Source organism: Muntiacus reevesi, chromosome 5 (assembly GCF_963930625.1).
Source record: "Muntiacus reevesi chromosome 5, mMunRee1.1, whole genome shotgun sequence".
Classification (NCBI taxonomy): domain Eukaryota; kingdom Metazoa; phylum Chordata; class Mammalia; order Artiodactyla; family Cervidae; genus Muntiacus; species Muntiacus reevesi.
This window is the reverse complement of record NC_089253.1, coordinates 26,191,592-26,204,386: the sequence shown is the minus strand read 5'-3', so window position 1 is coordinate 26,204,386 and position 12,795 is coordinate 26,191,592. Positions and strand designations below refer to the sequence as shown.

At 38.6% G+C, this 12,795-nt stretch overlaps 1 protein-coding gene across 1 annotated transcript; it reads left to right on the top strand.

The window, feature by feature from the left end:
• Nucleotides 1-10,193: 10,193 nt before the first annotated feature.
• Nucleotides 10,194-11,126, top strand: LOC136168746 (olfactory receptor 8B3-like). The gene has a single exon (XM_065936442.1). It carries the CDS (start codon nt 10,194-10,196, stop codon nt 11,124-11,126), a length of 933 nt encoding a protein of 310 aa, XP_065792514.1.
• Nucleotides 11,127-12,795: the final 1,669 nt, after the last annotated feature.

The window sequence follows — 12,795 nt, the reverse complement described above, 5'->3', positions numbered from 1 at the left end:
TCAGAGACATTATCTGTCTGTGCATATAGTTTTAGAAGAAGGAGATTCTGTGTGTTTATTTAAATATTTATAGTTAGAATCTTATTTCTCTCTGTTTTAAATAACATGACTTAAATAATATTTGAGCCTTCCCCCAATAATTTATCTCTGGTTTTTCTGTCTGTTACTTCATTTTCCCGAATCATTTGCATGAGATCTCCTGCAGTTTTCCTTCTTACTAGTAATTTTAAATTAAACATGCAGTATCTCTGTTATTTTTATTATCATTTCATACTTTCAGTTTTCACTGAAAAGGAAAATGATCCCAAGTGATCAAATTTGAGACCCCTCTGATATAATGACAGACCAGTGATGAAAATCAGCTAGATAAGACTAAAGTAACATTGTTTCACTGGAGTTGTGCTTATCTGCCACTTGCTGTTAGAAACATGCATAAGATATTCTGTTTCTACCCCCATCTTTCCATTCTCTGACCTGGAAGACTATGTCTCCTTTAAATGTCAGAGATTTAAGTTTTCGTAAAGGCTTTATCTGTAATTTATTTTGTATCTGGTAAATATTTTACATCAAACTTCTTTGGGCTGGGATTTTCTCTTTACCTTTACACAATGAACTCAGCAGATCATCTAAATATATTTATTTCATTGATGGTAAAATGAACCTCTGAATGGTTAATTATTAAATGTCACAGGTTCATAAAGAAAAAAATCTAGACTAAACTGTTAACCTTCTAATCTCAAGTCTGCTACTTCTGTAGCCTACTTCCATCTACTTCATTCTATTCTATTTGTTTCATTATGATCATTAATGAGAAAATATTTTTAATTTGAAGCTTAACTGTTGTTTATTCCAGGGGATGTATAAATTTCTCTCATGGTGCATGGTGCTTTTTTATTGTTTGTTTGCTTGTTTAGGCAAACAGTTTCATGGGTTTCTTTGGGTGGGAAAGGAAGGTCTTTTGGACTAGTATACTGGTGAGATGGGGCTTCCCAGGTGGCACTATCATAAAGAAACTGACTGCCAATGCAGGAAACGTAAGAGATGTGGGTTTGATCACTGGGTCTGGAAGATCCCCTGAAGGAGGGCAAAGCAACCCCTTCCAGTATTCCTGCATGGAGAAGCCCATGGTCCGAGGAGCCTGGAAGACTACAGTCCATAGGGTCACAAAGAGTCAGACACAACTAAATGATTTAGCACACATTGGTGAAGTGATTGACTCATATAGGAAGTGTTTTTGTATGTGTCTAAAATTAAGAAAACTGAATTTCAGGTGTTTGAAAATGCTTATTATTATTATTAAGAAAACAGGACGTGGCAAAGAAAGGAGTCCAGAATCACATCATCAAAACAGACCTCTACAAGACACATAGCCAGAAAATAAGAGGTCGCTGTGTGGGAAGTGGTCATAAGACTAAGGAAACAGATTTTATTCTGACATTGTATTCTTCTATGCAGGACTGTATATGTATTTCATGTGTATATGAATTCTTATATATTTCACTGTATATGCATTTATATGAATATAAATCTTTGACAAAGCTATAATGTACATGATTTTACAGTAGTAGGGCATTGGGAAAGGATGGTGAAAAGGGTGTGTCACATTTGGAATCAGGGAGAAAGAGGGCAGCTACAGGTGATAAAATAGTTAAGAACATTTGAAATGCAAGTTAGGAAGAAGTAATTTAGAGAGTAAAATGATGGATTTGAAAGCTCCTACCTATGACCCTGTTCTCATTTCTGTAAGGCCCTAGAAATATTATTGAGCTCAGAGTGTTTCTCTAAATAGGCTATCAGCTTATTTGATTTTTGACAGTTTTTTATGGAGCTTCATATGCTATTTCCATATAGATTTTAAATTACTCAACCTCAAAGTGCAACTGGTAGTATAATGACATCTTGAAAGAAATACTTGGTGGATACATATATTTTTACACCGTCTATACTGGAAAAGATGTTGCATTCTTATTTTTTAAAGGCAAAAATGCAACCTATAAAATCCTCCATGTGACGCGTCACGGGTTAATGTAAATATTTTCCGTGGATGTCAGGCATGAACATGTCTAGGAGAGGCTTCGACAAAGTTTATGGAACCCAGGGTCGGTTAGTAGGGCCTTTCCCCTCCAATATCTAGTGTCTGTGCTGTGATTACTGATTTCTGCTTCTGAACCATATGTGCAAACACAGGGGGAAAAACCACTGTTGTTGTGTCTCCCCACCATGGCTATAGTCCACTCCTGATCCAGCTGAAGTGACTTCCAGGGAATTTAAAGCCCTGTACCCTTTTCCCCTCCCATCATGTTTTTCTTTTTGGGGCCACACTAAAGACTAGGACTTTTGTAAAGTAAGAAGCATATAGAGAGATAATGGAAGGTCTCCATGTATGCATCTGGAATGATATAGGCTCAAAAAGACCAGAAAAGAATTTAAATTTTTCACTTAAACCTAATCCTCTGCACAGAGATAACCTAAAACAATCTAAACTACAAAAATGAGAAGGGAGTTCTTAGATGGCATGTTGGCAGGATGCTAAGTTCACCCCTCCTCAGGAGTACATCACGTTACAACTACATATAGAGAAACTCTCACTGAAATCCATGTGGGCAAGAGCAGAAGAGCTGTTCTACAATGAAGGTTATAAAGAATAATACATATGGAGTCTTCCAGGAAGGGGAGAGAAGTGATATGGTTGGGACCTATATGTCTCACCTGGGGCAGAGAAGAGGAAGGGGATATTACAAGCTGGGGAATCCTCCTGGAAGAACAAGGATTTGGGGCCAGAGTTTAGGAACACCTGACCTAGGGTATAACAACAGGAAATAAGGCCCCTTTCTGACTTGAAAACCAGTGGAGATTTACTTGAATGCTGCAAGTAACTGAGACCCTGCTCTTGAAGAGCATGTGCCAGACCTGCTCACTCCCAATCACAGCATGGAGGCAATGGATTGAAAACTGCCTGGGACTCTGGCCAGCTGGCAAGGACCACCCCAGCATCCCCTCTACCCAGCCCTAACTGAGCTCCTGCCCCAGCCTCTCATGCTCCTGCGGTTGCTGCCCACTAAAGGGGAGGATGGATTCCATTGTTAACAAAAGTGTGCAGCCTTAGAGGGATGGGAGGTGACTTGGACACTGAGGCTGCAACTGAGCCACTGTCAGCTCATGTCTCTGCAGGCACTCCAGGAGTGAAGTTAGGTCCAGGGGAGAGAACACTGCAGCAGAGTGCACATTCCTGTCCATATTGGGAGGGTGCAGGGTCAGTTCTGTGCTGTGGCACCAACCCCTCACCACTGCCCAGCCACTAACTGAGGTGATGTTGTTGATATTTAGTTGTTAAATCATGTCAGACTCTTTTGTGACCCCATGGACTGTAACCCACAAGGCTCCTCTGTTCATGGGATTGCCCAGCCAAGAATACTGAAGTCAGTTGCCATTTCCTGCTCCAGAGGACCTTCCTGACCTAGATGTCAAACCTGGATCTCCTGCTTGCCTGTTAGATTTTTTTACCACTGAGCCACCAAGGAATACTTTTGCATACTAGGGAAAAAGCAAAACAAGCACAGAGCCAAGAAAACAACACAGCCCCAAGCTCACGGCCTAGAATAATTCAGAAACTGCCATCATATACAGGAGAAACCCACTTTCTCAACACTCTTGTTCCAGCTCCTCCAGCCACATGCCTACCCCTGATAAGGTGGTGAAAGCCATTGAGAACTGAGAAGCCCTTGCTGACACCTGGCTCTGGCTCTGGTCCCACCAACTCCAGCCTTACATCCCACCAATGTAGTGGCTGCCATCACACCCCAGGGGAAGACACGGTCCATGCTCACTTCAGATCCAGTCTCCCACCAAAGCCATTGAACATACACAGAATTCATAGGGCCACTCCAATACAAGAAACCACTTTCAAGGACTGGAATATGTATATGCTTTACCTAAAGTCAGAGAGACAGAAAAAGTTAAGAAAATTAAGAAGTTGTAAGAACTTGTTTCAGATGAAAGAACAAGAGCAACTAAAACCTTGATTAAAACCCTAATGAAAAGTAGATAACTAATTTACCTGATAAAGAATTCAAAGTGATAGTAATAAGAATGCTAATGAAACTGGGGGAAATAATAGATGAACAGCATGAGTATTTTAACAAGGAACTAGGGGGAAAAGATCATTATAGGTCAAGTATACAATAACTGTAGTGAAGAAAACACTAGAGGGAATTAGCAGCATTTTAGTGATAAAGAAGAATGCTTAAGTGATATAGATGATAGAATAATGGAAACCACACAATGAAAATAGCAAAAAAGAACAACAGATTTTAAAGAATATGAGTAGTTTAATGGACCTTTGTGACAACATCAAGCTTATTAGCATTCGTGTTCTAGTGGAACCAGCAGAAAAAAAGAGAAAATGTAAAAGATGTACTTAATGAAATTTTGGCTAAACACTTGAAGGAAACAGCTATCCAGGTTTGGGAATTACAGAGAGTCTCAAACAAGGTGAACCCAAAGCAAAATACACTGCGGCATATCATAGTTAAAGTGGCAAAAATTAAAGATCAAAATAGAATTTTAAAGGCAGCAGTAGGGAAACAAAGAATCTCATTGGAGGAAACCCACATAAGTTTATTATAAGCTGATTTTTCTGATGGACTTCTGCAGGTCAGAAGGGAGTAGTACAATATATTTAAACCACTGAAGGGGGAAAAATAAAACACTGCAGCCTAGGATACTCTTCCAAGCAAGTCTATCATTCAGAATTGAAGTAAAAATAAAGAGCATATCCAACAAGCAAAAACTAAAAGGGCTCACAAATACTAAAGCAACAATAGAGAAAATGTTAAAAAGTCTTCTTTGTTGAAAAAAGACTACAAGAAGAATAGGAAATTAGAGGAAGGGAAAATTCTATTGGTAAAGGTAAGTATATAGTAAAGGCTGTGGGTCAACCACTTTAAGCTAATATAGTGGTTAAAAATGAATATTATAAAATCAGGCCAAGACATGAAAGCAACCTAAATGTCCATCAAGGGCCAAATGGATAAAGAGGTGATAAAAACACACAATGGGATATGGCTCAGCTGTTAAAAAGAATTAAGTTTTGCCATTAGCAATAAATGAATGGATTTGGAGGATATTATACTAAATGAAATAAGTCACTGAGAAAGACAAACACTAAATGATATCACTTATATCTGAAATCTAAAAGATACAACAAGCTAGTAAATATAAAAACGAATCAGACTCACAGATATAGCAAACAAACTAATGGTTACCAATGAAGAATTAGAAGAGCGAGAGGCAAGAAAAGAGTAGGGAACTAAGAGATATATATACTATGTATAAAGCAAATAAGTTATAAGGACATACTGTACACACAGGGACTATAACCAATATTGTATAATAAATAGAAAAGAAATATAACCTTTAAAATTTGAATAACTCTGTTGTACACCTGAAACATATAATATTGTAGATAGATATAAACCTCTGTAAAAAGGTGAAAGTTATAAATTCAGCCATAACTACAACAAATGGAATAGACATGAAAGTGTAAAATACAACATATAACACAAAATGTGGGGGAAGCAAATAAAACTGTAAATATACTAGAATTTGCTTGAACTTACATTACTAGCAGTTTAAAATGAGTGTCTATAAGTATAAGTCAACATATATGAAACTGGTGGTAACCATAATAAACAGTAGATATTATAAAAACTAGAGAGAAAGGAGCACAAACATAAAACTACAGAAATCATCAAACTACAGTGGAAGAGAACAATAGAAAAGGACAGAGCAGACATTCAGAAACATCCAGAAAACAAATAACAAAAGATAGTAACTAGATACATATTTACATGTAAATAGACTAAATGTTCCAATAAGAAGACATAGGGTGGCTAAATGGATTAAAAACAAAACAAACAAACAAAGTACCATCTAACATATGCTGCCTACAAGAGATTCACTTCGGATCTAAAGAGACACACAGAATAAAGCGAGGGATAGTAAAAGATAATCAAGTCAAGAGGAATAGAATAAAGAGGGGGTTTCTAAATAAACTCATATAAAACAAAGTAGTCATTACAACTAAGTCAATAGTAAAAGACAAAAGAAGGACATTAAAAGGATCAATGCAGAAGAAAATATGATGTTCAGAAATGTATATGAACCTAATATGCTTATGTACTAAATATGCTTCAGTCGTGTCTGACTTTTTGCGACCTCATGGACTGTAGCCAGCCAGTCTCCTCTGTCCGTGGGATTCTCCAGGCAAGAATTCTGATTTGGGTAGCCATTTCCAGGGCTTCCCAGGTGGCTCAGAGGTTAAAGAATCTGCCTGCAATGTGGGAGACCTGGGTTCAATCCCTGGGTCAAGAAAACCCCCTGGAAAAGGAAATGGCAACCCACTCCAGTATTCTTGCCTGGAGAAACCCATGGATGGAGGAGCCTGCTGGGCTACAGTCCACCGGGTCACAAACAGTCGGACACGACTGAGCGAATTCACTTCACTTCCCTTCTATCGGGGATCTTCTCAATCCAGGAATTGAACCCGGGTCTCCTGCATCGTGGGTAGATTCTTTATCTTTACATATGAAATCTGTTCTGAAATAACCATTTCCCTCTATATCAGAACTAGAATAGTGCAAAAAACTAAGGTTTGTGAGTACCTTCACCATTTTTGGTTTGTGAACCAGAGGTTGAGTTTGTAGTGAGACTGTATCTCAGCCTGTTCTATCCACCTCAGTGTGACTTTTTTCTCACCTTACAATGTGAAGAAGGTGCTCAGCTAGTTTTCAGAGGTCAATTTGTTGTACAGCAAGAAACTAACACAACATTGTAAAGCAATTACACTATAATAAAAGTTAACTAAAAAAATGAAACCTGTTAGGCACCATCTACATCTAGACTAATAAGATCCAATTTAAATATAATTCAAGTCCCACATGTGATTTCAAACTTTCTGCTAGCTGAATTAAAAAGATAAAAGAGAAAGATGTGACATTAATTATAATAATGTTTCCTGTAACTCGATAAAGCCAAAATATTATCACTTCAACATACAACCAATATAAAAATTAAGATACTTTTGTCATTTATTGTACTAAGCCTTCAAAATGTTCTCAGAACAGCCCAGATCCATGTGATACTAATCTTTTTAATTAAAAATACTTGATCTCTATTTAGATTTCATAAAATTTACAGTATAAGAGATATATTCCCATATTAAGCTGTGTCAAACATGTGCTCAGGGTATCTGTAGTTCTGGCGAGTGGGGATTGCTCTCAAGTTGTGGTTCGTGAGCTCGGTAGTTGCCACACTCGGGCTCTAGAGCATGGGCTTCAGTAGTTGTGGCCCAAGGGTTCAGTAGTTGTGGCAAATGGAATCAGTTGTCCCAGGACGTGTGGCATCTTCCCTTACCAGGGATTGTACCCATGTCCTCTGCATTGGCAGGTGACTTCTTTACTACTGGACTACCAGGGAAGTTCAAAGGCCATACATTTTCTGTCACTTAAAAATAAAATATCTTATTTAGCTAAATAGTAACTTTTTCATATTTTTACGGTTTTATTGAGATAAAATTGACTGTATATGTTTAGTGAAAGTGAAAGTCACTCAGTCGTGTCTGACCCTTTGTGGACCCATGGACTGTAGAGCCCATAGAATTCTCCAGGCCAGAATGCTAGAGTGGGTAGTCTTTCCCTTCTCCAGTGGATCTTCCCAACCCAGGGATCAATCCCAGATCTCCCGCATTGCAGGCAGATTCTTTACCAGCTGAGCCACCAGGGAAGCCCAAGAATACTGGAGTGGGTAGCTTATCGTTTCTCCAGTGGATCTTGCTGATCTAGGAATTGAACTGGGGTCTCCTGTTTTGCAGGAAGATCCTCTACCAACTGAGCTATCAGGAAAGCCCAGTTTTAGGGACCATGGTTCAAGGTGGTGACATGGGAGGATCCTGAACTCACCTCCTCCCATGAATGCAGTAAATCTACAGCTACATATGAAGCAGTCACCTCTGAAAACTAGCTGAGCACCTTCTTCACATTGTAAGGTGAGAAAAAAGTCACACTGAGGTGGATAGAACAGGCTGAGATACAGTCTCACTACAAACTCAACCTCTGGTTCACAAACCAAAAATGGTGAAGGTACTCACAAACCTTAGTTTTTTGCACTATTCTAGTTCTGATATAGAGGGAAATGTTTCAGAACTGTTAAAATTATAAGAAATCTGTCTCCTGAAGATCCAGTGTTCCTTTTCTCCTTCAATAAGATTTATTACCTAGACTGTGTAGAGAATTTATGGATTAGGAAATCTCAGAGGGAACATTTTTCCTATAAGTGAGTCATTGACAGGCCAATTTCTTGTAATTCCCTGGTACCTCATCTGGTAAAGAATCCACCTGGAATGCAGGAGACCTCAGTTCAATTCCTGGGTCAGAAAGATCCCCTGGAGGAGGGATAAGCAATCCACTTCATATTCTTGGGCTTCCCTTGTGGCGCAGATGGTAAAGAATCCATCTGCAATGAAGGACACATGGGTTCAATCCCTGGACTGAGAAGATCCCCTGGAGGTGTGCATGGCAACCCACTTCAGTATCCTTGCCTGGAGAATCCCCAAGGACAGAGGAATCTGGTGGGTCACAGTCCATGGGGCCACAAAGAGTTGGACAAGACTGAGCAACTAAGCATAGCACCAGCACTGATTTGCTAGGACTCATTTCTGAATCCTATTGTCCAGAAGTACTCTTATGCCAAGCTTAAATATCTCTGGCTTCATGCATAAACTGGTTGAAAGACTCTCTTAACAAGTTTCTGAATTTCTTATGTATTTGCTACATAAATTGTTTTGCATCAGTTGTTTTTGTAGGAAAAAAGAGACTAGGGCTTCCTCTTCATTTCTCTAATCTAAATGAACAGAAAATGGGAGTTTTGGCTCTTCTTTGGGGAATGGAAAATCCCTAAGTGAAGTGAAAACTTGAGTAAACTATAGAATCTCTAAGGTACTAAGGACAGATTAAGGTACAGAATGCAAATGCAATCCCCCTGGTCCCTATTATACGTAGACTGTTTCCCTGGGGAAGAGACTGAGCAAACTTCTGCCACATTTATAACTGAGTGCATTATAGCATTACACTCACATTAAATCTTCTGTGACTTACAAGTGGCAAAAATAATAATAAAGAAGAATATTTATCTTTCTCTGCTGCTTGAGTGGACTGAAAGTCATAAACAGAAATTATGATCTATATTTCTAAAAGATTTTGAAGTCAAATCAGAAAATACATGTGGGCTGCATTCTCTTAGAATCAAAGGAACCAAAGCTTCAGAACCTGAAATTGCTCTACTAAGACCAGAGGGTGAAACTAATGATAAGAAAGCCCTGGGGTTTTCTGGAGACAGGAAGGTGAGTTTCTGAATTTCATTTATTCATGTCTTTCTTGTTTGAAATGGAAGTCCAAGGATCTAAGATATGACAGTTTATTTCCCAATTTTGCTCCTGAGACTTACATAAATCTTAGAAAAATGTCTGTTCAAGGAATGAATAAGTGAATGCTCAGGGACACTAGGGGCCTAAAAAGATGCATTAGATCAGTTAGTAAGTTCCCTCTCCATGGATGAAGGTCTCATTCATCTACAGTTACAGCTTTTACTCTGTGATGTGGGGTGAAGAGTTAACCTCTCGTAGACTCTGGCCATTTAGTTTTAGTTAAGAAGCAATTTTCTTTGTTCTCACTCCACCAGGTCTACTCTGCTTTAAAGAGCAGTACTTAGTCACTAGAGTCTCTACCTACAGTCTTACTGGTGAGGGGAGACTTCAAGTGAAAGGAGAAATGTTGAGATATGAGAAGAATGAGTCAATCCTGGTCCAAACCCCTCCTTTATCCTCTCTGTTTTTTTTTCCCCAAGCAGTCAATCTGCACAGGGCAGTTGTCTCCCTTCTGTAGGCTAAATTTTGATACTCTTTCCTACTTAGTTTATAAAGACCCAAAAAAGTGAAATTCCCTGTCACTCAGTTTCAGGATAATGGTAACACAGTTCCATGCGAAAGTAGGTAAGACAATTCCATGAGTCCAGGCTGAGTTACTCTCAGATTCCCAGCCCAAACACCACACTTGGGAGAGGAGATACTGTGTGAAAATTGAGTCATTGTTCGCTATGTAACTTTTTTCTTCTGTGCTCACAGATCACCTTAGAGAAGAATGGCTCCTGGAAATGGCTCTTTTGTGACTGAATTCATTCTGTTGGGATTAACCAATCAGCCAGATCTCCAACTCCCTCTATTCTTCCTGTTTCTAGGAATCTACATGGTCACTGTGCTGGGAAATTTGGGATTGATAACCCTAATTGCACTGAATTCACACCTACACACCCCCATGTACTTTTTCCTGTTTAACTTGTCTTTCATAGACCTCTGTTATTCTTCTGTATTTACACCCAAAATGCTGATTAACTTCATATCAAAGAAGAATATTATTTCTTACCTGGGGTGCATGACTCAGCTCTACTTTTTCAGCTTTTTTATCATTTCTGAATGCTATGTGCTGACATCAATGGCCTATGACCGCTATGTGGCCATCTGTAAGCCACTTTTGTATAACATTGCCATGTCCCCTAAAGTGTGCTTCAGCCTTATGTTTGGTTCATACTTGATGGCATTTTCTGGTGCCATGGCTCACACTGGATGTATGCTGAGACTGACCTTCTGTGATGCAAACACCATCAACCATTATTTCTGTGACATCCTCCCTCTGCTCGAGCTCTCCTGCACAAGTACCTACGTCAGTGAGCTGGAAGTGTTCATTGTAGTGGGCATCAATATCATCGTGCCCAGTCTCACCATCTTTGTCTCTTATGGTCTCATCCTCACCAACATCCTCCACATCAGCTCCACAGAGGGCAGGTCCAAAGCCTTCAGCACCTGCAGTTCCCACATCATTGCTGTTTCTCTCTTCTTTGGATCAGCGGCATTTATGTATCTCAAATCACCTTCTGCTGTGTCTATGGATGAGGGGAAAATCTCTTCTGTCTTTTACACCAATATGGTTCCTATGATGAACCCATTAATCTACAGCTTGAGGAACAAAGATGTTAAACTTGCTCTGAGAAAAACCCTGAGTAGGAGACAGTTTTAATTAGAACTATGTGCATGAGTTACAGGACAGTGATGTTGAGTGTTTCATTTTAATGACAATCTTCTTACCATATTTTTATTATCTTTTTAACCTAGTATCTTAAAGAAATTTGAGTCCTATTTGTATAATTTATTTCCATTTTTATATATTTTTCCACTGTTTTCAAAATACATGTGAAATAGCGAATATATTATCTCTTTTCATTATCATTTTGAAATTATTTTTCCACTGGGAAAAGATGAATGGTCTCCAAATAGTGAGTTACATAGCAGCAGACTGAAAACATATCACTAGGGTTGTTTTTAACTATCAACTTGCAATAAGAAGGATAAATAAGGATAAATACTCTGTTTCTACCCTTATCTTCCCATATTTCATTTGGCAATAATGTATCTTCTTTAAATACCAGAGACTGATGGTTCTAAGAGTATCAAGGACAATCCATTTCCCATCCAAAAGCTTCTTTTGGCAAAGAGTTTTATTTTTCACCTTTGTAAGTCAAATTGACACATAGCCAATCATCAAAATACATGTTTTGCATGGGTGGGAAAGTGAATCCAAGACTGAATAATGATTTACTTTAAGTCACACAGCTCTAGAAAGAAAAATTATAGACTAAATTCTGATCATTCTGACTTCAAGTGTATTATTCTTCAGTATACTCTATACACTCTTGATTCTGTTATTCTATTTCAATGAGCATGAAATATAAGAAAGCATTCCTGATTTAAAGTTGATTCTCCTCTATCTCAGAATGACATATGAATTTTTCTCAAGCTGGGTATTCCTTTCTTTTCTTTTCAGCAAAACAGTTTGATTGTCTTTTGCTGTTGTTGTTGTCACAAAGAGAAAGCCTTTTGGGCTCATATCGAGATGATTTGCTCAAAAAGGGAAATTACTATTTCTGCAATATTAAAAACCTGAATTTGGAATGCTTTCAAGGGTTTGTACTTCAGAACACAAGGCGTGAGCATTAAGGATACTCAGAAACATGTTATTATGTCAGGACTCAGGAGCATATGGTCAATTAATAAGATGTCCCAGTGTGGGACACGATTGTGAGATTTAGGGACCCGGGCTTCCCTTGTGATTCAGTTGGTAATGTATCTTCCTTCAATGTGGAAGACCTGGGTTTGATCTGTGGTTTGGGAAGATCCCCTAGAGGAGGGAACCAACTCCACTATTGTGGCCTAGAGAATTCTATGCACTGAATAGTCCATGGGATTGCAAAGAATCCTACACGACTGAGCGACTTTCACTTTCATTCTGAAACTGTTTCCTGTTTTTCAGAGTACTGTGAATATATTTCACTATTCATAAATCTTTGATAAAGCTATTTGCATAATGAACACACATTATTAGTGTTTTGGAGAAAGAAAGTGGAAGAGCTGTGGTCTCATTTGGGGAAGTGGGTAGAGAGAAGGCATCAGTTACAGGAGATAAATCATGAGGAGTAATTGCATCAAGTAAATTACACAGAAAATTGTTGGATAATGAAAACCTTTACCTATGGACTCACTCCTTGTGCAAGACCCTAGATACTCTTGAGATCACGGGATTTCTCTAGAAAAGATGAAAGCTTAAGTTATTTGTGATTTAAAATGTTAAACCAACAGGACTAGATGACCTTTGAACAAGGAGATTATTTCTGGTTTTGCTGGATTCTGTG

Coding starts and splice junctions, on each gene's coding strand:
- LOC136168746 (XM_065936442.1), top strand. CDS start 10,194: ATGGCTCCTGGAAATGGCTCTTTTGTGACTGAATTCATTCTGTTGGGA.